Source organism: Geotrypetes seraphini, chromosome 16 (assembly GCF_902459505.1).
Source record: "Geotrypetes seraphini chromosome 16, aGeoSer1.1, whole genome shotgun sequence".
Taxonomy (NCBI): Eukaryota; Metazoa; Chordata; class Amphibia; order Gymnophiona; family Dermophiidae; genus Geotrypetes; species Geotrypetes seraphini.
Genome location: NC_047099.1, coordinates 45,679,106 through 45,704,800, shown reverse-complemented (window position 1 = coordinate 45,704,800; position 25,695 = coordinate 45,679,106). Strand labels below are relative to the sequence as shown.

General features: G+C 41.0%; 2 protein-coding genes across 8 annotated transcripts in view; one reads left to right on the top strand and one right to left on the bottom strand.

Annotated features, from left to right (window-relative positions):
• LOC117349984 (phospholipid phosphatase 3-like) overlaps window positions 1-9,470 on the bottom strand; it is a 35,351-nt gene extending 25,881 nt beyond the window's left edge. The window contains exon 1 of one of the 2 annotated variants that reach the window (XM_033923820.1): window positions 9,126-9,470. In XM_033923820.1, coding sequence (XP_033779711.1) covers window positions 9,126-9,333 — 208 coding nt within the window. In that variant the 5' untranslated portion in view covers window positions 9,334-9,470. The remainder of the gene's footprint in view (window positions 1-9,125) is intronic. The other variant, XM_033923819.1, reaches the window with a different exon arrangement.
• The window catches only part of TNFSF9 (TNF superfamily member 9), a 106,794-nt gene that overhangs the window by 30,230 nt on the left and 50,869 nt on the right, over window positions 1-25,695 (top strand). For 3 of the 6 annotated variants that reach the window (XR_004537217.1, XM_033923818.1, XM_033923815.1), the window contains exons 1-2: window positions 22,118-23,466; window positions 24,096-24,681. The exons of 2 other annotated variants lie outside the window; for them this stretch is intronic. Coding sequence is in view for 3 of the 4 variants with exons in the window: in XM_033923818.1 (XP_033779709.1) it covers window positions 24,126-24,681 (556 nt within the window). In the remaining variant the exon portion in view is untranslated. Of the gene's footprint in view, window positions 1-22,117; window positions 23,467-24,095; window positions 24,682-25,695 lie in introns of those variants that run through there. One more of the 6 variants, XM_033923813.1, reaches the window with a different exon arrangement.

Genomic DNA, 25,695 nt, shown 5'->3' with positions numbered 1-25,695 from the left:
CGCTGCACAGTGCAGTGCATCATGCATAGTTGGCCTATTTACCAATAAGACTCTGGGAGAGTCAAGGACTATCAAGAAACTCTGTTACACCTGGGACATTGATAAAGAACTTTGAGACAGATATCCAGACCATATTATGTTGTTCTTCATAATTTTGCCAAAAACCTTTTGGAATACATTTTCTTTTGATGCATTTTTTTTGGACTTGTCAGTTGAACAATAAATTTGATTTTTGTTATTTCCTTACTTACCTGTGTGAGGCCATTCTGTTTATACACATAGGATAAATTTATGCATAACAGGGACTTCCTCCATCTTGAGGAAGCACGCTGGGGAGAATATTGTAAGCGTGGGCCGGTTACTGCGAGCCTTGAGGGCCGGCCACGCTACAATATATCGCGTATCAACAAGGGATCAAAAAGGAAAAAGAATAAAGAACCGGCGTGGCTCACTGTAGAGGTTAAGGAAGCAATCAGAGACAAAAAAAAACCTCGTTCAAAGATTGGAAAAGATCAGAAACGAACGAAAACTGGAATAAGCACAAACAACATCAACGCAGGTACCATAAGGCAATAAAAGGGGCCAAAAGAGACTACGAGGAAAAATAGCCAATGAGGCAAAAAACTTCAAGCCGTTCTTTTGATATATCAAGGGGAAACCTGATCAGCTTCTTTGACTGGGTGACGAGGAAGCTGGATGTTGGGGAGTCCCTGGACATCGTATACCTGGACTTCAGTAAAGCATTTGATAGCGTACCACACCGCAGGTTGCTAAGCAAGATGAGTTCTATAGGATTGGGCGACACATTGACGAAATGGGTTGGGAACTGGCTTGGAGGTAGGCTTCAGAGGGTATTGGTGAATGGCACTCCCTCCGAAATGACGGAGGTAATCAGTGGAGTGCCGCAGGGCTCGGTCCTGGGCCCGATCCTATTCAACATCTTTATAAGAGACTTGGCAGAAGGGCTGCGAGATAAAATAACATTATTCGCCGATGACGCCAAACTAAGCAATGTAGTGGGCAAAAGCACAACAGACATCAATTCAATGTCCGACAACATGATGCACGACCTACTCCTACTGGAGCGCTGGTCTAGGTCCTGGCAACTCAGCTTCAATGCCAAAAAATGCAAAGTCATGCACCTGGGCAGCCAAAATCCATGCAAGACTTACACCCTTAATGGTGAGATCCTAACAAGAACTGAAGCAGAACGAGACTTAGGGGTGATCGTCAGTGAGAACATGAAGACTGCCAATCAAGTGGAGCAAGCTTCATCCAAGGCAAGGCAAATCATAGGTTGCATACGCAGGAGTTTCGTCAGCCGTAAGCCTGAAATATGCCATTGTATAGATCTATGGTGAGGCCCCACCTGGAATACTGTGTGCAATTCTGGAGGCCACATTACCGTAAGGATGTGCTGAGACTGGAGTCGGTCCAGAGAATGGCCACCCGGATGGTCTCGGGACTCAAGGATCTCCCATACGAGGAACGGCTGGATAAGTTGCAGCTGTTCTCACTCGAGGAACGCAGAGAGAGGGGTGATCTGATCGAGACATTCAAGTATCTCATGGGCCGCATCGAGGTGGAAGAAGATATCTTCTTTTTCAAGTGTCCCGCAGCAACAAGGGGGCATCCGTGGAAAATCAGGGGTGGGAAACTGCACGGGGACACCAGGAAATTCTTTTTCACTGAAAGGGTGGTTGATCGCTGGAATAGTCTTCCACTTCAGGTTGTTGACGCCAGCAGCGTGCCTGATTTTAAGGCTAAATGGGATAAACACGTTGGATCTATTCACAGAGAAAGGTAGGGGAAGGTCATTGGGGAGGGCAGACTAGATGGGCCGTGGCCCTTATCTGCCGTCTATTTCTATGTTTCTATGTTTCTATGGGGACTTTACAGAAGAAGCTGCGGCAACGGAATACAATGTGGGAAGACAGCATGCAAGTCAAGAGCTGAACATGTGAGGGGAACTTAGAGAGAATACATTGCGGGAAACTACAGTCAAAAAACAAAAGAAAGCGAGTAAGTCAAAGGGATCTTGCTGGACTGTTAAAATGGAAGGCGATACTTGGTTAGCTTTGAGAACATAACATAAGCCGTGCCTCTGCTGGGTCCGACCCAGAGGTCCATCAGGCCCATCAGGTCCAGGACCTGTATAGTAACCCTCTATCTATACCCTTCTATCCCCTTTTCCTTCAGAAAATTGTCCAATCCCTTCTTGAACTCCAATACTGTACCCTGTCCTATCACGCCCTCTGGAACCGCATTCCAGGTGTCCACCGTTGGGTGAAGAAGAACTTCCTAGCATTGGTTCTGAATCTGTCCTCTTTTAATTTTTCCGAATGCCCTCATTCTTGTAGTTGTCGAAAGTTTGAAGAATCTGTCCCTCTCCACTTTCTCTATGCCCTTCGTGATCTTGTAAGTCTCTTTCATATCCCCTCTAAGTCTCTGCTTCTCCAGCGAAAATAGCCCCAGTCTCTCTAATCTTTCAGCGTATGAAAGGTTTTCCATACCTTTTATCAAACGTGTCACTCTCTTCTGAACCCTCTCGAGTGTCGCCATATCCTTCTTTAGGTAGGGTGACCAATATTGGATGCAGTACTCCAGATGCTCCAGAAGTCTATTAGGATCAGCCTGCTGATAAGCAACATCCATACTATTCAGCATCATCTCAGTGCCACTGTGGGGTACCATAAGGATCGATAGATGTGTTGCCTATTTTATTTTAATATCGGTTTCAAGTCACCAACTGAGCTGTTTTGGTCAATGGATACCCATTTCTACATTCACTTGGGTGATGTGCCCTACTTGCAGTTCTGAATAAACTGATTACACCCCACAAATCCACAAAACTATTCTTTAAAAAATAGAAAGGGACAGTAGGGGCTCTTTTGAACACAGCAGAGAAGACCCCCTTGATTGTCTTCCAGCTGCCTCTCGTAAGTATTTTCGTTACTAAAGGTATCATGCACACTGTATACACTCCAGGGAATTATGTATATATATATATAAAAAAAATCAAAATAATGTACAGAAAACAACATACTGGACAAAATAGTATTTGCAGTATTCTGGAAATATATGCCCCCCCCTCAATCCAGTGTCTTCCTGTTGGCCACGTGAACAGTAACGTTCAGCAGTATTTGAAGGAGATTGAGGTTACTAACAACCATAAAATAATTTAGGGAGCAATGTTTTTGGTAGGTCGCCAAAGGGCCACCAGGCTTCAGCTCCACTAGGTTAGATCAGTAAGGTGAGAACCAGGGAAGCCAGGGCTCAAATCCCAGGGATGTTGCTTGAGATCTTAATCCTCCCTCCATTGCCTTATAAAACTTTAAAACTGTAAGCCCTCCAAGGACATAAAAATACCCACTGTATTTGAATGTAACTTCCTCTGAGCTCTTACTGAGAAAGGTGTGATCACTCTAGATCTAAATCCAGATCCAATACCAGACATAGTGTGAAGTAGTACAAAACACTACAAATGTCACTCAGCATCTACAGAGCAATTCCAACATACCATAATAGCAGTAACTTCCACAAGTCACACAAGCATCTACGTAGGAAAACACAGTACCACAAACACTGCAGTGAGCATTAGAACATCACTAAACCTATTGGAAAACTAAACAAACCAGAGTAGAACGGAATGCTAACAGAAAACCATCTCTCTTTCACACATGCAGAACACAATACTTCACCCTTATAATAAGTAGCCACAAAATAAAAATAGAACTGAACACTCAAGAAGCCAGACTCTACATACAGTGCAACACCAGAGAAAGAGAAAGCAATGTGAGCACTCAGACGCAAATTTCCAAAAACGAACATATTCCAGCCACCACATAACAAACTAAAAAATGCAAATACATAAAAAAATGGAAAATGATACCATGTTATTGGACTAAATATTTTTTTTCAATTAGCTTTCAGAGGCCAAAACTGTCTTCTTTAGGTCAGGGAAGTATCCTGCTGTTCTGGTATAGTTATTTCCATTTTCTATTCATACTTATTAATATTTATTAACACAGCTACCACACTACTTTATCTTCAAGTAAGAATCAATTTTTTTTCTACCTTTGTTTACTTTATTTCCAGCATTTCCTGTCCATGTATCAATTTTCTCTCTGTCTTTTCCTTTCTGCCTCTATCCTATCTTCAATGTCCCTCTGTTTACTATGTCTACCTACAGCTTGTCACCTCTTTCACTTGCCCTGGCTCTCGTATTTCATTTCCTCTCATTCTCACTCTTATTCCCCCATCCAGCATCTTCCCTGTCTTTTCTCTTTTCCATTCAGTATCTGCCCTGTTTCTTTATCCCCTGTTCCACCAGCATCTGCCCTTTCCCCTCCCTTACATCCAGCCTCTGTCACCCTCTCTCATCCAGCATCTGATCCTTCCCCGACATCCCTGCCACTGCGGCTGCTTCCCCAAACCAGCAGCAATGGCAGAACAAAGCACAAAGTTTGCGGGTCTGCCCCGGAACAAGAAGCGATGTTGAAGGGCTGCGGTCCACTGGTTTTCATTTACCGCTGTTGCTGATTTGGGAAGGCAGCAGTAGTGGCGGCAGACGGAGGCAATGGAAAACAGCTGGACCGCTGGCTGCGCAGCCTCTTCTCAGGATGTGCTCAGCTGCTCAACTTACAGGGAACATTGGATGTAACTTAGAGCTACTGACTAGAATTGCAAGCAAATACAGTATTTTAAAATAATACATTCTGTTTCACATTAATTCATGTTTCAAAACAATTATGTCCTGCACACAGCTTTTACGGATCAGTCTATTTCCGACTGGCATTTTTATCCACGTATCCCTAGGACTTCATAGAGACCCCTGAAGAACACATTCTGTCGAAACAAGGACCGTGTTGGGTCGAGGGTCCAAAGCTTTTCAGCGGACTGTGTCCTAGAGGTTTTGATGTGGTTTGCCAAGTTTTAATATTATTTTAATATTAATAAAGTCCATCTCAGGAACATAATTTCTCCACATTGCTTTTTGTTTCTAATCGGGGAAAATAAAACCCAAATGATTGAACAAGTGGAAGGAAAAATCAAAGGCGTCTTTAAAAAGAGAGTCTTAATTATTCTGGATGGTGCTTCTCAACTAGGCTTCTTGCAGGCTCCTCAGAATTGTTTTGCTTCCGTTGTACACTGTACGCTGGCACTTGGTTGACAGATGCCTTTGGCCTGTTTTCTCAGGGAGGTGTGGTTCTGTCGTAGTTCCAAAGTTAACTGAAGGACAAACTTGCATCCTGCTGGTACAGTATTCTACAACCAGTGTTGCTTCCTAACTAAATGTCATTAGTTACTGTACTTAAGTCAAAGTTTAACTCTTTTTGGTTTTGCAATTTTATCATTTTTACTTGTAAAGAAATACAGAATAACATTTGTTGTACTTTTACCAAAGTAATCATTTAACTAATTTTCACTTGCAGTGAAAAGTAAAAGTGGAAACGAGATGAAAATGATGATTCCTCAGTAACAAAACAGCAAAACCTGTGAATAGTGAATATAGCCCATGAGAACAGTGGAGTTGCCTGTGTTTGTTGAATTGGTCACCGATTCCTACACAAATAGAATAATGACAGTTCTTTGAAGTGGAGATGAAGTTGAAGCTGGCTGCAATTCTTGATCAACAGACTTCTGTCTCTTTCACAACAGACTGCTGGTCTTCCCATTGGGGTGACTGTCCACCAGACTGGCAGAGTCTTTATAGAGGAAGTCTGCTTGCAGGCCTTAAGACTCGGAGGTTCCCACACTTTTAATATTCTTGTGTAATTTCAGAGTTTGCCATCAGATGAAAAAAAATTGTTAGAACAACAGACAATGATTCCTATTTTGTGAAAGCCTTCTCTGTAATTGTACAGCGTGACGATGATGAAGAAGATGAGTTATTCAGCACTACTTCTAATGGAGATGATGACGAAGTTGATGATAAAGAATTCTTTGCTCTAGGAAGTCAAGAGATTCCCTTGATCGGTATCCAGTCAGAAGACATCAGTTGTTGTAGAACGGGTACGATTGATTTTTCACTCTGTCAAAAATTACAAAGACTAGGGGACACTCGAAGTTACAGGGAAGTACTTTTAAAACCAATAGGAGGAAATATTTTTTTACTCAGAGAATAGTTAAGCTCTGGAAAGCATTGCCAGAAGTTGTGGTAAGAGCAGATAGCGTAGCTGGTTTTAAGAAAGGTTTGGACAAGTTCCTGGAGGAACACGGGGGAAGCCACTACTTGCCCTGGATCGGTAGCATGGAATGTTGCTACTCCTTGGGTAGTGACCTGGATTGGCCACCGTGAGAATGGGCTACTGGTCTGACCCAGGAAGGCTAGTCTTATGTTCTTAACAGTATTGCAGCCTTGCAGGAACTTTTTATCAGACCGAATCTGCATTCCACTTCCTGCCAGTGCAGGTGCTGAACACCTTTTCAGCTGTGATGACTTAAATGAGTGACTGTCATTATCAAAATGAAGTTTCATTAAAAGCAAAGTGGGTTGGATTGAAGAGTGACATTATTGGATAAAATGTTAACTATCATTGCAATACTTTTTCTTTTTACTCAAAGTATTATATTAGGCAATAACTTTTTTTTTTTTTTTTTTTTTTTTACTTTCACGTAAGTAAACTTACTATTTTCATACTACTGATCCAGGACAAGCAGTGACTTCCCCCGTGTATGTCTCAATAGCAGACTATGGACTTGTCCAAACCATTTTTAAACCCAGCTATGCTAACCATTGTTACCACTTCCTCTGGCAACAAATTCAGAACCTAACTATTCTTTGAGTAAAAAATATTTCCTCCTATTTGTTTTAAAGGTATCTCCAAGTAACTTCACTGAGTGTACCCTGGTCTTTATCATTTTTGAAAGAGTAAAAAAAATTGATTCACTTTTAGCCGTTCTACACCACTGAGGATTTGTACTACCTTGAACAGCACTGACTACAACACTGTTGTGTTGATAGTAGCCACATCGAGGAAGTTATTGGAAAATCTGGAGTGGCCATCTGTGATTTCCCAGTTTCCAGGAATTTTTTTGGAGTCCTTTGATCTAAAGTTTCAATCCCCAATTTTGTCTTGTAAAAGGCTACTTACTAGCTCAGTTATCTTCTTTCTGTCAAGTCCAGTGTGGACATCTGGATGGAGGATGCTCTGGCCAGACTGGTTTTGTTTACCTTTCCTTGGTAAACAGAGAGCAATCTCTGTGCTTCGTCACCCTGGGGTTGGAGAGGTTCACTTGGGAATCTTTCACTAATGGTAGAACCTCTCTTTTGGACTGATTCACTGTTCCTATGATAGCTTATATTCTTGGTCTTCAATTTCCTGGCTAGTTGCACTGAAGTGGAAAAAAAGGGTCTGGCAGCTGGAGGACAATATGTTCTGAAAGAAAATGGAGCAGAGAAGGCAGTAGGAATGAACCATGAGCAAGCCACCAGAGTTTTCATTTCAGTTCAGGAGGTACAATGATTTGTCTTCTATGCTGCACTTTTTGCCCGTTCCATGGCTTTCCATCCTGTTGGACTCCTTGGTGGTATCTGAAAGATTGGGTCAGCAGGTCAATGATCATCTTTACCTAGGTAGGGAAAGCTATTCAAAAGGTACCTTGTTTAGCATCTGCTGTGAGACAGAATTTGATTCCAAACTTATTAGATTTGCTTGCCATATACTAGATAAATGGACAATTTTCTGTAGTAGGGAAAAAAAACTGCTCAGCTCTGGGCTTGTAGCAAACCATGTAATTCTCAGTGAAATGGTTCCAGACTTCTGAAACTAATGCCAACTTATTTGTCAATTTCCAGACTATATTTTGTGGCCTAGTATCGGTGAAAAATCTGGTGCATCAAAGATTTTCCTTGGGAAGGCCATTTGCATTATAGGCATCAATGAAGGCATTAAGTTCCTCAAAAGAAATTGTCCAATTGTTGCTTTTGAGCTGTCTCCTTGCCTCAGTTTGTGTTCCTTTTTTTAGATGGTGGAGAATAGTTTTATTTATAAGCAAGCACCATGTGCTTTCCGTGCCGTATTGTTTGGCATAAAGCATTGGTCCAGGTGTTTCTCAAAATACTTAGCTGGGTTCGTCTTCTGGAGTATAACTACTTTTCATAACTTCCTCTATAGTTGTGTTAGAACCAGTTGACTTTTCATTGTCTAGAAATGGAACATCATCTTCCGGCCTATCCAAGAACAGGCAGAGATCATCCTCAAGTCCCTGTGGAAGTCCACCTAGAGGGTCAGGGTGTCTACCCTTCCCAATTATACAAAAATCCTCTCTCTACTTATAAAGAGTTCTTTATTTATCCAACGTCTGGTCCAACTCTTCCCCCCCCCCCCCCACCTTCCTCAAGCAAAATTAATGGATTTTTGCTAATTTGTTCCTCTCAGAACAGTCATATGTAACTTAAGTCTTTTGCTAGGGCTCTTGGTCAAACCCAAGTTGTCCTCTGATACTGGATTCCTGTGAGCCCTCTAGTGGCGAGTGGTGGAACATAAACCCCATCACAGTGGTATATCAAGTCAACAAATGAAAAACATTTTACAAAAATAATAATGCAAGCTAGAAGGATAGAAAGTTCTGGGGGGAAAACGGTCAATAATATGATGAAAGAAGGTGTGACAATTTTCTAGAAAAAAAACCCTAGAAATCACTGGTGTCTACACTCCGGAACAAACTCCCCAAAATGTTTTGTTTAATGCTTGGTTCTTCTCTCAGGTGTTAAATGGAAGAAGCTACCACTCCTAACTAGTTGGTCCCCCTCACAAGGACTAATCCATTCCTTCTCTAGCTGAAAGCATTTTGAATCCATTTCACCTCTCTTTACAATATGTGGATTATGTGGTCATTGTAGGCTAACCGGCTCACTTTTATCCACCTGCTCAATCCATACCTCTTTCTATGTTCAGTCCATTTCCTTCTTTACATCTTATCTGATCTACTACTACAACGCAGCGCTGTACAGAGTCACAAAGAAGACAGTCCCTGCTCCAGAGAGCTTACAATCTAAACAAGCAAGACAGAGAAACAGTTAAGGGGAATGATTAATCAGCGGGCTGGAGGGTGAAGGATTGAACGCTGGGCAACTTATTCCAAACTCAGTGCTGGATTTTCATGATGCCCTTACTCACCCACGGCCAGACACACCAGGTCCACAGCCACCAGGGTTTTCCTCAGGCGGGGCTGGGCGTCTGTGGTCGGGGAGTCGCCCGCTCGGCTCTGGTGGCTGCCCACGATCACCTTCACTTCTCTCTGCTGCCGCTCGGTGCCTTTGGCAGACGCCGGGGGCTCCCACTTCTGCAGGTCCCCCCCGGGGCGCTCAGCGTGCCCAGCCGACATGGGCGCTCAGGAGAAAGGCATGGCGCGAGCTCGGAGTTTGTGCGCGTAGGCGATTTCCTTGCGCTCTTTCTCCTGCCGAAGCAATTCCACCCCTTCCCCTCCTTCTCCTTCTCCAAGCCGTGTGTGCAGTGCCGCCTCCCGGGGCTGGACCTGGACTGGGACAGCTCAGCTCTCCGACAGAGGACGGCCTCCTGGCCCTTCACCTGGACAAAGGCAAAGCATGGCAAGAAGCGTTTCATTCTCACCATTAACACGTCCGACCCTCCCCACAGTGGAGGAATTGGGGGTACTGGAAGAGTGTGTCAAGTTTTGGATGGGGGTGGGGGGGGGGCGTGAGAAAATGTTTGGGATGTTGTGGGAGTGATGGGAGAGGAGCCAAGTGCCTGGAGGGAGAGGGTCATGGGTACTGGGTAGATGGAGGGAGAGGGTCCTGGGTACTGGGTAGATGGAGGGAGAGGGTCCTGGGTACTGGGTAGATGGAGGGAGAGGGTCCTGGGTACTGGGAGATGGAGGGAGAGGGTCCTGGGTACTGGGTAGATGGTGGGAGAGGGTCCTGGGTACTGGGTAGATGGAGGGAGAGGGTCCTGGGTACTGGGTAGATGGTGGGAGAGGGTCCTGGGTACTGGGTAGATGGAGGGAGAGGGTCCTGGGTACTGGGTAGATGGTGGGAGAGGGTCCTGGGTACTGGGAGATGGTGGGAGAGGGTCCTGGGTGCTTATGTGTGGATTTCTAGGTTGGGGAGGGTGCTCAATGGGTGGGACTTGGGGTGGTGGGAGAGTATTTTGGTGTGAAAGAAGATGGGGAAGGCGGACACTGGGGATCTTGAAGAAATAAGGTGACCTTTTGAAATAGTCATCTATTCAACAATAGACACAATATTCTAAGTAGAAGTGACAATTATTTTGTGTAAGTTTCTTCAAAATACAGCTTGTTTCAAACGCAAAAAAGTATGACCAAAGGCACATTGGCTGCCCATCAAGATCATATTCCTATCATCCAAAGAGCCACAATTTATACCTAATCTTCTCATTCCTTACATGCCATCACGATTGACTGTCCCGTCATTGTACGCAGCGTCAAGACACTTTATCTGTTATGGCATTGAAACTTTGGAACACCCTTCCACCCTACTTGCGAGAACCTGTGTAGTTCTACCCTTTTTTACCATCATGTTTCTGTTTGTAAATCGTCTATTGTAACTTTAATTGTTTGGTATTCCCCATTTCTATGTACTTCGCTTAGAAATTCTTTTTATAAGCATTTTTATCAAATTTTAAATCAACTTGAAACTTGACTGCTTCAAAAGCAACCTGAAATGCTTTCTATTACACTTTACTCGTACATATGAAAAAATTGGAATGAGGAGTTGGGAATTCAGATTTCACTTCTTGATTTTACTCAAGCTATTAATAGAATACCAAAAGTTATTACGGGATCTGTCTGGAGGGAATGTTCTTATAGAGTTTGGCATAGAGCTTATTTTTCCCAAATTCAAGCTTTTCATGCGGGTTTGGTAAATTCCCCAAACGTGATAAGGATCTTGGCACATTATCTTGTGCCCTTTAATCAAGTCATTCTGGTCTGCCATCCTATTATATTTGGGTTCTTTATGGGGTAGTCCTGTTGTGGGTTCTCCAAGGGGAGTAATTTTTGGTAAAGCAGCAGCTTGTGGGGTATTTGGTCAAGGGAGATAGCTTGTATGATTGGGCATAAATGTATTTTGCAATATTGGTTACAGAAAGATCCTCCTAGTTTTTGGCATTGGAGGAACCAACTCCATCGTTTACTTTTATTTGAGATTTGGGAGGTTAGGCGATCGCCTAGAAGAACTCATCTTTTTATTGACGTTTGGGATCCATATGTTCAAAACCTTTCACCTAGAGCAAGAAGTTTAATTCTCAATGATTTACGTTGAAGCTAAGGTTGTTTAAATTACATTCTAGTTCTTTATTTTTGTCAGCTTTCATTGGGGAGGGGGAATTAATTATGGGATGGAAGGGAGGAAATGGATAGGGGGGATTATGGTTTATTATATAAAATGTTTGAAGAAATGATATAATTTTATATAATATACGGATTAGAATTTTAAAATTTGTGAATTATTTATTATTTGTAAAGAATATCTTTCTGTATAATTTATTTGTATTTTTACTCTATTCCTTTAATAAAATGTTTGAACATTATTACACTTTACAGCTTCTCTCAGACTTACCGTATATTTGACTTCTTTGCATCTAATCCCTGCCCTACTACTATTTATTATTTCTATAGCGCTGAAAAGGTGTATGGAGCGCTGTACATTTTAACATACAATAGGCAGTCCCTGCTCAGAAGAGCTTACAATCTAATTTAGACAGGACATTACAGGGTTGGGGAGATTATGGTAGAGGAAATGATACCTTTGTATATATAAGATTGTATTTCTTCCCCCTCCTTTCCTCCTGTACCCGTCAGTCTATGTTTTTGTGTTTTCTCTGTGATTATGTTTATATCAAAACATACCCATTTTTTAAATTATTTAAATTGTAAATTGCTTAGTAAATCAAGATAAGCGATCAAATCAAATTTTAATAAAACTTGGATTGTTCCTGCCTAGTGCCATGGGAGCTGACTTCGCAAAATGACTGGGGGTGGACAAAGTTAAGGAGTTTGCTCAAAACTGGGGATGCTCAAGCGCTCACGGCACCCACAGAGCTGGCTCATATGTCCAGTGCTGGGGGGGGGGGCTCTATTTAGGCCCCCTGATGACAGGGGTAAGAGCCTCAACTGCGATGGCACCAGGTATCCACGTTTTCATTATAAAATACTAACAGAACCCAGTAAAATAATGAGGCGCATTATCATTTATCAGGAGACAGTCATAACAGAGCGTACCACATCTAGGCATCCACATTATACCAGCCACAGACCTGCTGTTATCTGCCTAGAACTTGCGATGGTGTGCAATATTAAGTGTGGGTGCCTTAGTGAGGTGGGGACATGTGCAGCTGGCAGAATCCTCTCAAGAGAGCTGTGCCCATGGATGAAGAAAAAGCAACCATGCTTATCAAATACTTATGTGTTCATGGAAGAAAATCCTGGAGAAGGACCGAAATTGGCTGGCAAAGTTACACGTGAGGATGGAGAGGATACTGCGCCATTCACAGGAACAACTTCAAAAACTGAAGGTGGATAAAACCACGGGGCTGGACAGGATGCATCCCAGGATAAATTGTAGCACTTATGGAAACAGCTGATAGGCTGGATAAGATGTGTGAAAGGCAGCAGATGAGAGCAGTGAAGTACCACCAATCCCGGCTGTTTAAACAGAGGTGGAAAGGGTTTCATTAATGCTGTAGGTCTGTGACGTGGACTTTGCCTGATGGGGAGGGTAAGGGGGGCTTGAGTTGTTTTCTCTTTCTTTCCTGTTGCGGCAGGTGCAGTGAAGAAATGACATTCCTCTGCTATTCTTTGTTGTATGATTTGAGCCGTTCTCCCAGGACAGCTCAGAACGGTTTACAAGAGTTTATTCAGGTACTCAAGAATTTTTGGCAATGGGGGGATTAAGTGACTTGCCCAAAGGATTTGAACCTACAACCTCAGGGTGCTGAGGCTGTAGCTTTAACCACTGTGCCACACTGTCCCCTTTTCTTATATGCTATCGTTCTCAATAAAAGCATTCAGTTAAATAAATAAACTGAACCTCACTGTACATCCTGCAGACAGCTAGACAGAGGTAAAGGAGGGAGACAGTGCCCCCTGCTGGTACTCTGTGCAACTTGCTGGGTTTGTTTGGTTTTTTTGTTTGTTTAATTTATAACATTTTATTGAAGGAATCAAGTAAATATACAATAATATAATACAAAGAGATATATTCTTTACAATTAGATTCACAATTATGATCTTTCCATACATATTTCTATCATTCATCCAAAATACATTTCCATATGACCTATTCCATCTTACCCCTACACCCCCCCTGTTCCCTCCCCCCCCAAATGGAAGGTGACACAAATGACCAGGTATTGGGATGTAATGAATGTTTCCAAAGCTTCAATGTAAAACATTAAGGATCATACTTCGTGCACTAGAGGAAAGGTTTTGAATATAGGGGTCCCAGATTTTTAAAAAGAGACGAGTTCATCTGGGAAATCTATGAACCTCCCAAACCTCAAATAAAAGTAAACGATGGAGTTGGTTCCTCCAATGCCAAAAACTAGGAGGATCTTTCTGTAACCAATATTGCAAAATACATTTATGACCAATCATACAAGCCATCTCCCTTGACCAAATACCCCACAAGCTGCTGCTTTACCAAATAACACCTCCCTTGGGGATTCCACTAATGAACTATCCCATAATGAACCCAAATATAATAGGATGGCAGACCAGAATGACTTAATAAGAGGACATTGCCATAATACATGAGAAAGCTATTAAGAGCTTTATCACATTTAATACAATTAGGAGAATTAACTAAGCCTGCATGAAAAGCTTGCACTTGTGAGAAATATGCCCTATGTATAATTCTATAGGTACATTCCCTCCAAACATAGCCCATAATCATTTTTTTGTTTAAAGCAGAACTGGTTATATCCTTTGCTGCAGTTCTCAAATGGTGTGGTGCAAGAGGTGGCTAGGTGTGCCATGAACTGTTGTGGGTAAGTATTTTAGAGGTGCAAGGCTCGGGAATTCGTGAGCGAAAGAGTGGCGAGGCTGGGAAGCACATGCCAGAGAGGCAAGATGAGTAAGGTGAGGGAAGGGAGCACACGAAAGGCAGGCGGGAAAAATGAAATGTTAGCTCTTATACAATCAATTATTTTTTTGCAGTTGGACTTTTGTAATTCAATTTATCTACGTCTGACCAAAAAAAGTCTGCAAAGACTTCAGTTGATCCAAAATACTGCGACCAGGTTAATCTTCTCTAAAAGTAAATTTGAGCACGTTTCTCTGCTTTTATCAAAATTTCATTGGCTTCCAATAATTTCCAGGGTATATTTTAAATGTACCTGTTTAACATTGAAGATCTTGAATGGCATTTTTCCTTTATCATGGAATTCAAAAAGATCTCGCACAACCAGAACTCAAATTGGGGAAATCTTTATGTTTCCAAAATAACTGATCTGTGGAATAATCTCCCTTTACAGTTGCGGGATTTGGGTTCGCTTCAAATATTTTGTAAATATCTGAAAACTTGGTTATTCTCAAAACTGTAAAACCTCTCTCATTTTTATTCCCTATGAATTTCACTGTATGTCTTTCTTTCCTTCATGTCTTATCAATTTTCTATTAACCCGTGTCGAGCTCCATTCTTATAGAGATTAAGGTTTAGTTTAGTTTATAAATACTAGTTGTAGTTGCCCTCTCTACCATGTGGCAGCACCAGAGAGGGGACTGTGCCATGCACGGAGGCTGGGGCCGCTTTCCGCAGTGTCTCTGGGAGAGGGCGCCTCACTTAGACAGCCCTGTGCCTGTTTCCTGGCTTTGCATTTCTTCCGGTCACTATTTTCTTCTTAGTCTTCCCTGACGGGACACACCGGTGTTTTTTTTTGCTGTGAATGACTGAACTCAGCTTTTCTTTTCTTTTTTAATCACATCTAGCACCATAGTTTTGTACATCATACCTATGTGAATGAGGGTTTTCTTCACTAAGTAACAATAAATGCAAAAATAGAGAGACTTCAATGCATTTTTTTAAAATACTTTATTCATTTCATATCTTAAATCAAGTACAATCAATACAAATATCAATTTCACTTTCAAATACACTTGACATCTTATAAACAACCCTTATAAAATATAATAATATCTCCCTTCCTTATATAATTATGAAAAATATATTCATTCTATTATAATAAAAAAAATACCCACCCCCCTCCCTCCCCTATTTTCTTAAATTTTTTAATTCAGGGAAGAATATTTTTTAATCTTTACAAAAATCCATCAATGGCCTCCACACATCCTTAAATTTGTTATAATTCCCTTTTTGGACAGCTAACGCCCTTTCCGTTTTATATATATATGACAAACAGAATTCCACCAAAAACAATAATTAAGACTACTCCAATTTTTCCAATTAGAAGTAATCTGTTGAATGGCAATCCCAGTTAAAATGAACAATAATTTGTTATTATTAGATGATATTTGTTTCTTCACTCTCATTTCTACACCAAATAAAACTGTGTCATAAGATAATGCCACATGATTTTCTAACAGGGAGTTAATTTGATTCCATATTGATTTCCAAAATTCTAATATATAAGGACAACAGAACAACAAGTGATCTAAAGTCCCCGCTTCAAGATTACAATGCCAGCATCTATCAGACTTAGAGCCATCTAATTTTTTTTAAACGAAGAGGGGTCCAGAAAGCTCTATGCAACATGAAAAACCAAGTTTGTTTCATAGATGCAGACATCTCATCCTCCAAGACCAAATACGTGGCCATTGAGATGCCGTAATTTCGTGCTTAATGTCAATGCTCCAAATGTCTCTAAGACCATTTCTTGTTTTTTTTTTTCAATAATCCAGATATTAATTTGTACCACTGTGTGGCCTGATGTCCCAGAAAGTCTGCCTGAAAGCAAAGGAATTCTAAACTATATTGATTATTAAGATTTTTCCATTCAGGGAACCCCGCCTGAATGGCCTGCTTCAGTTGCAACCATTTATAACTTTGTGATTTATTCAAGCCAAATTTTTGTTGCAACTGTGAAAAATCAAGCAATTTACCATTAGATATTACATCATCAAGAGTACGTATTCCTCCTATTATCCATTGCTTCCAGATAAGCTTACTTCCGCCAATTTGAATCTTGGAGTTAGAAGTTAAATTATCTATCAATTTTAAAGTTTTCCAAGTATCAATTAATATTTGATTATCTTTGTACAACCTAGGCATTTTAGTACTAATATGACACAGCCTTATTGGATCAATTATCATACTAATCACAGCTATAAAAATAAATAAATATATTTAATATGAAGTGCTCAGACCATTACCCTTTGATTCAGTGATCTCACCAAACGGGGGTATATTAGGGACCATCATATCACTTCATTGTCCCTATGCCATCCTACATCGATCTTCTAACACTCTAAACAGTGTAATATGTAAGTAAAATTCACTTATCTTTAAGATGACTTGAATGAAATAGATGGCAAGATCTTAAACCTCCAGCTACGTTGAGAATAAGGTGCTGTGTGCTACTAGTGCCTGGCCCCCCGACTCGAGTTTCGGGTCCTTTGTCAGGAGGACAAATTTAATTAAAACCTGGTTAAAACCTATTTATTGATGTATACATGCCTGAATCAATTCTTTTATTACTATTAAACCTCACATTTCAATTATAACAAATCAAACTTAAATTAAATTAGGCTTTCTACATCTGGGTTAACATCGAAAAAAGAGCCCCCGCTAGGGGCTTTATATATACCCCCACCTCGGTATCCAATTACCCGGAAATGAAGTTAAAAGACTACCGGTAAGGGTAATTCTTTATAGATTTAACCATTCTATTTCCGAATTTAAACCATAAGGGTATAAAGTATTATAATTAAAGATGAGTTGTTGTTCCTTTTGCAGCAAACATTTTGCAATATCACCTTCATATTGTCCTATATGTATCAAAACAGTATATTTTAATTTCTCTAAAGAATGAGACTTCTGTAACCAATGGGCTACCAGGGGAGCGGAGACTCTTCCCGTACGAATATTACTAAGGTGTTCTGTTATTCTCACTTTAATCTTACGACTCGTTTGTCCAATATATGGGAGACCACAAGGGCATACCACATAATAAACCACCCCTTGGGATTCACAGTTAGTGCCCGTTGACAACACAAATTTCTTTTCCTTCGAGGCTGGAAATATTACTGATGATTGCTGCAAAACATGACTACATAAACGGCAGTGTCCACACGGTTTATGAGGAGGAAGTGAAAAATCTTTCATTAACCTATCTGTTTTTTTGTATTTCAACATCTCCCCCAAATTGCGAGCCCTAGAAAAAGCTAATTTTGGTTCATCCTGTTGTCTTGGGGGTCTGTATATTACGCCAAGATACAGGCATTTGTCCTTCCCTCTGGCCAAATTTACCCAAAGGGATTCCCCAGTGTAGTGGACATCTGTGATTCTGGTGACCTTAATGTCATCTTTAGTATATAATGCTACACCTCCTCCCATTTTGCCCTCCCTGTCCCGGCGAAGCAAGTTGTAACCCGGTATGACCATGTCCCACCCGTGGGAGTCCGTGAGCCAGGTCTCAGATATCGCCACCACATCCAGGTCGGCATTCTTCATTTCTGTTTCTAATTCCAGGATCTTGTTTCCCAGACTGTGGGCGTTTATGTACATAGCCCTCCATGTTGTATGTTTGTTACGTCTCAGTGGGGTTGTTCCCGTCTGGCCCTGTAGTCCTTGCAATGCCTCTCCATGGTGCAAGAACCCAAAGTTCATCTCCTTGCACCATCCCTGCAGCCAGTCGTTTGCCCTCTGGATGCAATCCTCCCTGGCACTGCCCTTGCCCCTTACTTCTTTCTCCTTCACCACTCCCTTCCTGTCTCCGTCGTCCAGCGGTCCCACCATCTCCCTAGCCGGTTGTTTCCCTTTAACATATCTAAAGAACGGTTTGAAATTTCGTGCTTCCTTGGCTAGCCTCTCTTCATACTCTGTTTTGGCTTTTCGAACCACTCGGTGACATTCTTTTTGATACTTCCTGTGCTCTTTTCAGTTCCCCTCAGTTTTGTCCTTTTTCCATTTCCTGAATGAATTTTTCTTATTACCTATCGCTTCCTTCACTATTTTAGTTATCCACGCTGGGTCTTTTGTTTGACTCTTTTTGCACCCCTTTCTGAATCTGGGGGATATACAGATTTTGCACCTCGCTCACCGTTTTCTTGCGAAAAGACCAGGCATGTTCTACCATTTGCCATTTTTTGGAAGTGTTCCTAAGTTTCTTCCTTACCATTTCCCTCTTTGCTTCGTAGTTTCCTTTCCTGAAGTTGAAAATTGTCGCTATGGTTCTCTTTCCTTTCGGTATTCCTACCTCAACCTTGAACTTGATCATGTTATGACCGCTGTTTCCCAACGGTCCCACTACCTCTACTTCCTTTGCAGGTCCCCTTAACCCATTTAGGATTAGATCCAGAGTGGCATTTCCTCTCGTTGGTTCTCTAACAAGCTGCTCCATGAAACAATCTTGTATAGCCTCCAGAAAGAGAATAGAAGAAGATAAAAGGAGGAGATAGGAGAGAAGATAGAAGATAAAGGAGATAGAGGCGAGAAAAGAAGAGAGAGGAGAGAAGATAGAGGTAAGAGGAGAGAAGATAGAGGTGGGAAAAGAGGAGAGGTGAGAAGATAGAGGCAAGAGGAGAGAAGATAGATGTGAGAAGACATAGGAGAAGAACAAAGCATTCGATTGACTGGAACTTTTGAAACCTTGTAATGCCTTGAGAAAATGGTGCAGCAAAGCCTCTGCTCCTTCTTCTAAGCCTGGCATTTTTAGACTCGGCAGTAGGTGCACAAAATGTTTTAATGAAAAGCTGATAATGGCTGAGCTGAAAAAGGCCAAAGCAGGGGAAAAAAAGTTAGATCCAAACATCAACAATCTAAGTTAAGAAGATGCCACTTTCTGCTGTACTTTATTTATTTCAATATTTATAATCCGCGCTATTGTCCCTCTAGGCAGAGTACAGATTTGCATCCCTGTTTTACCGTGTCGGCTATCTTTTTCCTCCATTTGCATCTTTGCTTTCCTGATTACTTGACTAGCCTCTCTTAACTTTTCCAGATATTTTTGCCTGTCTTCCACTTTCTGTATATCAACCAATGTAAATATATTTACCATTCCCTCTTTCCAAATTGATCCACACATAGACTAAAACCAAATGTTTACACCTCGATTTCCAGCCTGATTCTAACATCAGTACGATTGGAATTAGTCAGTCAGTTTTTCAGCTTTCTTCAGTCATCAAAATATCAACAATTATGGTTACTATATGGCTCCAGGAAAAGGAGAACAGATTGAGACATCCAGGTTTTACTTCCACTGCTTTCAATGGAAATATAACCCAGATGTCCTCATTGCCGTAAAACCTGGATGTCTTAATCCGTCCTCCTTTTTCTGGAGCCATATGGTAACCCCTATCAACAATGCTCTAGTTTTAGAACCACAAATGTCTTTTCTGACTTGGGGTAAACTTCCGGCAGAGCATAAATGGCTCCTATTACTGAGCCCAGTAGATTAGTGCAAAATAATCTGTTGAGGATGTTTGAAATATGTGTTGGAAAAAACGTCAGTGCATCCAAAAAACTACAAGAAGACTCATCTTCTTTTTTTACTTCACTGACTTCCAACCGAGGCAAGGATTTTGTTTAATTTTTATTGAAGGAATCAAATAAGTATACAATAATATAACACAATAAGATATTCATTACCATTATATTCACAATACTAATTTATCATACAGAGTTCTAGCATTCCTCCAAAATATATTTCCATATTACCTATTTCATACCTCTATACATTTCCCCTATTCCCATCCCCCTTCCCTACCCCCAATTGTTTTTATTTCAATTATGAATTAAGCAAATATACAATTCAAGTATTTCCATACAAATTACTAGCATCCCTCCCCTCCCCCAGAATGAAAGGTGACACAAATTACCAGGTGTTGAAATGCAATGAAAGTTTCCAAAGCTTCAATATAAAACATTAAGAATCATACTTCGTGCTCTAGAGGAAAGATTTTGAATATAGGGGTCCCAAATTTTCAAAAAGAGTCGAGTTCGTCTAGGAAATGTACGAACCTCCCAAACCTCAAATAAAATTAAAAGATGGAATTGGTTCCTCCAATGCCAAAAACTAGGAGGATCTTTCTGTAACCAATATTGCAAAGTGCACTTATGACCAATCATACATACCTTTTGAAATAATATGCTTCTTCCTTGTCCAAAACCCCCACAAGCATCAGCTTTACCAAATAACACCCCCCTTGGAGATGCCACTAATCGACTATTCCATAATGAACCTAAAAATAATAGGATGGCAGACCAGAAAGATTTAATAAGAGGACATTGCCACCATGCATGAGATAAAGTATTTGGATCCTTCTCACATTTGGTACCTGTGAGAAATATGCCCTTTGATGGGCTGCATTCTGCTTCATTTTTTCACTCACGTTCCTTGTATTCAACTTGCTGTATTTGATCTGTTCTATGTATTACTTCTTTCCCTGCCATGCTGGCATTTAAACAGTTCTTTTTAAACTGTTGTTTTCTTTTCTGCATTATATTGTAAATGCTTTCTGTCTTTATCTGGTTTTAAGTCCATTATTCTAATTTGTATTTTATCTGTCTCTCATGTATTAGCTCACCTTGTTGTGAACCGCCTAGAACTTTTTCGGGATGGCAGTATATAAGAATAAACTTATTATTATGCAAAACTCTACAAACATATCCCTTAATAATTTGAGACAAACGATGAATAGGATTTAGTTTAAATTGGGATGTTTTTTTCACTTAAGATTTTAAGAGGATTGTCCCCCATCATCAAACCTAACCCCTCTTATATGAAGCCACATTAGTGGGTTTTTTATCGCCAGCTGTAGTGATAAAAACTCTGACCCTCATACAATCCTTATGAGCGTCGAAACTTTTACCACCATAGGCAGCAATAAAAATTGCCTACATGGCTTCATAAAAGGGGGTAAGTTCTTTATGTTGCCTTCCTCTAAGGGTGTAAGGAGATTGAAATTGTTGGAGAGCTGAGAGGGCTAGGCTGCATATTTTGGGGAAAAGCTTTTTCGCCAACTTACAAAGTAGGCAAAATGCTAAAGCTTCTTTTTGGATGCTACTTATAAAGTTAAAATGACAGTTTAATTTAATTTTGTTTCTGTTTGGTGTTGAGTTTTTATAGAAATAAAAGAAAAATTAATAAATTAATGGAAAATCATATTGCAATATCATATGATACAATTTTATTTGGAACAATGATGAGAATAAAAAGTCAAATTTCACCAGAAAATAATAAGCTTTTATTAATTATGACAGGGGTTGCCATTCAACATATAACTAACAATTGGAAAAATTACAACAACCTAAATTACACATTTTGGTGGAATACAATATGTCATATTTTTAAAATGGAAAGAACAATAGCAATACAAAAGGGGACATATAATAAATTTATAAAAATATGGGGGCCATTGACAAAATACTGTAATGAATAAATAATATGATGTTTTCTTCTTCTTTTCTTCTTTTAAGGATTTTTTTTATGACACACATAAAGGGGGGGTAAGAAAAATTAATTTATACATAGTATGTTATAATATATTATACAAAATGTAACGTATGAATAAAAGGTAATAAAAGGGTGAGGGGAGGGAAATGGGACAAAAATTGTTTAGATTATATTGTATTAGATATAAAAAAGTTATTGAATATTTATCAATTGTATTCTAATATGTTGTATACTTTTTATAAAAATTTGAAAATTAAAATATTATATTAAAGTAATGAAAGGGAGGGGGGAGGGTGAGGGGGAAAATCAAATTCAGATATATAATGTATTAGATATAAAAGTGATAATATGCATTTATCAATTGTAATTTATTATTATGTACACTTTATGAAAAATTAGAAAATAAAAAATAATGGAAAAAAAAAAAAAAAAGAAATAAAAGAAAAAGAATCCAAGTGATACCTTTTTTATTGGACTAACTAGAGCAGGGCTGTCAAAGTCCCTCCTCCAGGGCTGCAATCCAGTCGGGTTTTCAGGATTTCCCCAATGAATATGCATGAGATCTATTAACATACAATGAAAGCAGTGCATGCAAATAGATCTCATGCATATTCATTGGGGAACCTCAAGGAGGGCCTTTGACACCCCTAAACTAGAGAATGGTTAGACTACCGTAGCTTTGGAAGGTAATCCTTCTTCTTCCCATCAGAGATTACTTTCCAAAGCGAATCGAACCCTGCTCTGATGCTTACTAAGGTGCGCTAAATGCTAAGATGCCCATAGGAATATGATGGATATCAAGTTTCAAGTTTATTAAAATTTTTGATGTAAACGCAAATATTTTCAATGCGTATAACAATAATAATTTTAGGGGACAAGATAAAACAATTTATACCAATAAATAGACAATACTAGATAGTGATACATAAGGAAAGAGGGGGTGAACTACAATTATTTAAGGAACAGAAAAACATCAGGAGGGTAATTAAAAAAATATTTTATATAAAACTAGGTCTAAAAGTGAATAGGAGAGATTGTGACCTATATACAGATCTGGTGAAATTGAATTGTTGTTGATAGAAAAAGTTATCCAATCTATGACTCATATGCATCTTAATAAAAGGACCCCCCCAAAAGGTGTCATGCGGATTCTTTTTTGTTTTGTTTTACTTCTACATTTTATCTTTAAAAGTGGACTCACATGGCTGCCACCTTTCAAGATGGTATATGTTTTTTGTCATTCCTGCTCATTGTACCTGGCTAAGAACTGCAATATTAGGGTCTCTGGTGAGGAGACACTTTCTGGACGTGGTGTGTCTGCTGCTGAGACTGCGATTACCATATGGCTCCAGAAAAAGGAGGACGGACTGAGGCATTGAGAGCCATATGGTAACGGAATGATTTCTAGTAAAAGCAAGTCATTAGAGTGGGTTAGGAGGAGGTTTTCGTGTGCGTCCCAGGGATGGTTTGGTTGAACCCATTGGCAGACGAACTTTGCTGCCTTCCACTTGCATTAAAGTTTGGCTGTTTGAATGTGATTTTATGGACTGGATTCCTGCTGTGGATGGGACATATGGAAGAGTTGGATGCCATGTTGTAATGTATTCTGTGGTGGGAGTTCAAGTTTCAGGTTTATTTATGACCATCACATGTATCTGGACGTTTACTGCTGGATTTATTGTTTGCTGTGGTCATTTGTGAATAACGTGAAATATACCAGTAGATATTACTTCAGTATATATTAGAAAAGCAGGATCAGAATCCCCAGATCCAAGAAGAGGGAGAAACAGATTCAAAGCAAAGCTCATTGCGAGGAATCGAGGGTCTCGTCCAATCTTGGAGAGAAGTGGAAGCTCCGGGGAGTCTGAAGACTTTTCCAGATCCGAGACCTGATGGTGAAAGCTGACAGGTGCAGTTTTGTGTTTAATCTCAGAAAGCAGGAAGGGGAAGGTGGCAGAGCTGAGCCTGGGGAGCATTTTTGTTTCAGGTCTGACTTCCTCCTCTTGAAAATGTAATTAAAATCTTCCACTGCCCCCCTTCCCTAATCTCTCCCTCTGGTGCTCCACTTAGACTGCAAGTTAAGCCACAAAGAAGTCTGAATTTGAAGACCAGCTTATGTTGATTTCACTACCAGGCAAATAATAGCAGAGTGGAGTAATTATGCAGTCATTTTTGCCTAATGGGGTGAAGAAATCCTCTGAGGTGGGGATGGGAAGTCAAAGACACAGATGAGGAGGCTTTTTGTAGCCTGGCTCTGTCCTAGTTCCGGGATTTCCTTTGTGTGGAGTGAGGCTGGGCTGGGAGATTTTCTGCATCCAGTCTTATACTGCCTGCCACTTTTGGGGTGTGAGTTTCCACGTTCAATGGGAGTTTCTACCAGGTTTCAATAGCTGTAGAGAGCTGGGGTAAAGCTTTTCCTAGGACAGAGCTGTGCTCTTCCCTGTTCCTAGCCCAGATTTGGGAAGGGGGGTGGGGTGGAAGGAGGAGGTTTGGCACTCGTGTGTGACCCCTGCTGCTTTTTCTCTTCCATTTCTGTAGGCGCTTGCTTGGAAGGAAAAGCCCTGCAGGATGGAGAACCCCTCAAGTCTCATCGGCTCCTTGAGCTCCCCGGCACTGCTGATCCTGGCGTCCACTGCTGAGGGGACTCGGGGCAGCAGCGCCCAGTGCCAGCAGCCTTGCCACTTTGGGGTTCCGCTTACCCTGGAAAAAGCCACTCAGCTGCCTTTTCTCACCACCGCCTATTCCCTCCTATACCACCATCCTGAGCGCCTCGCCAGTCCTGTCCCAAGCAGAGACTATCCTTCCGGGCTTCTGCCAGTTCACACCCAGTTTGCAGCCCACAATCTGGATCGTGCTGGGGTGGGAGTGCTGGGCTACGGTGGAACTCTCCGTCCCTTCCCACCGTTCCATCTCTCGGAAGATGTGGAATGTTTTTCAGCAGGTTTACTTCCCAGCAGGAGAGGGGAGACCCAGGGCCCTTCAGAACCTCCTCAGGTGCACTACTTGACACTGGAGAAGGAGATGGAGGCTCCCGGCACCGCCAACTCCCGGGAATCTGGGTTAAATCCTGGTTCAGCCCCTTTCAGGAGTTCCTCTGAATCAAGACCGATCCCCAGCAGGAGAGGTAAGAGGCTTTTTGAGCTCCTTTTTAAAGTTTGGGTGCACCTGATTCCTTCTGCCTCCTCATTCCCAAACCCCCGCACATCTCCCAAGTCTTCTCCCTTATTCCTCCCTCTGCTGATCCTTTCACTGCATTTGTTTTTCCTCCCTCTCTCTCGGTTATCTCTTTCTGCTGTCTATCGCTTCTGCTCTTTCACCTGACTTTCTGTCTTGCTTTTCTGGGTATATCTCTCTGTTGACCAGTGCAAGGGTACTGGGGAACCTCCAGCCTTACACTCCCATTAACTTTCAGGTCCCTAATCTGACGCACCCCCAGTACGAACCTTTGTTTTGTGTGACTGACAGTTTCCAAAAGTTATTTACCCTGAAAATTGCAGGTGATGTTTTTGTGAGTTTGTGGTTTTATCTGCAACTGCTCTTTGCTGCCCTAGGTGAGTGCCTAGTTTTGCCTAATGCCTGCACCGGCCCTGTCTCTTCTCCGTGTGTTCTTCTTGCATTTTCAATCATACTCTTCTTTCTTTCTTTCTCTCCCTTTCCCTCTCCTTCCTTTCCTTCCTCTCCCTCCCTTTTCTCTTCTCTTTGAGTCTTGGTCCCTTACTACCTCCTGTTCTCCTTGTCTCTGATGTTTTAGGACAGGATCTGCCTGTCATATAGGTTATAATGATCTCCTAATTCCTTGTGGATGAAACGTTAAAACGCTAAAAAGTAGAGGGGCTGCCTGAATAGCGCAGGAGATGGGAGCTTGTAGGAGAGCCATCTCCTGTTTTACAATCATTTGCTCTTTTAAGGGACTTCCTAGAGCTCCATGTCATTCATTTGGAGAACTGGGACTAGCCAAACAGATCTGATTGCAGTGTGGAATGAAAACTGCTTTGGATTATCTTTGATTACCTGCTACAGAGCTGAAATGCCACGAGCAAGTGGGAGAGGACTGATCCTTGAATTTTAAGAACTAGAAGAGTCTGTGAGGGGCCTTCGGACTCTGCTATGGAAGGAAAGTCTTATTTTACAGACAAAA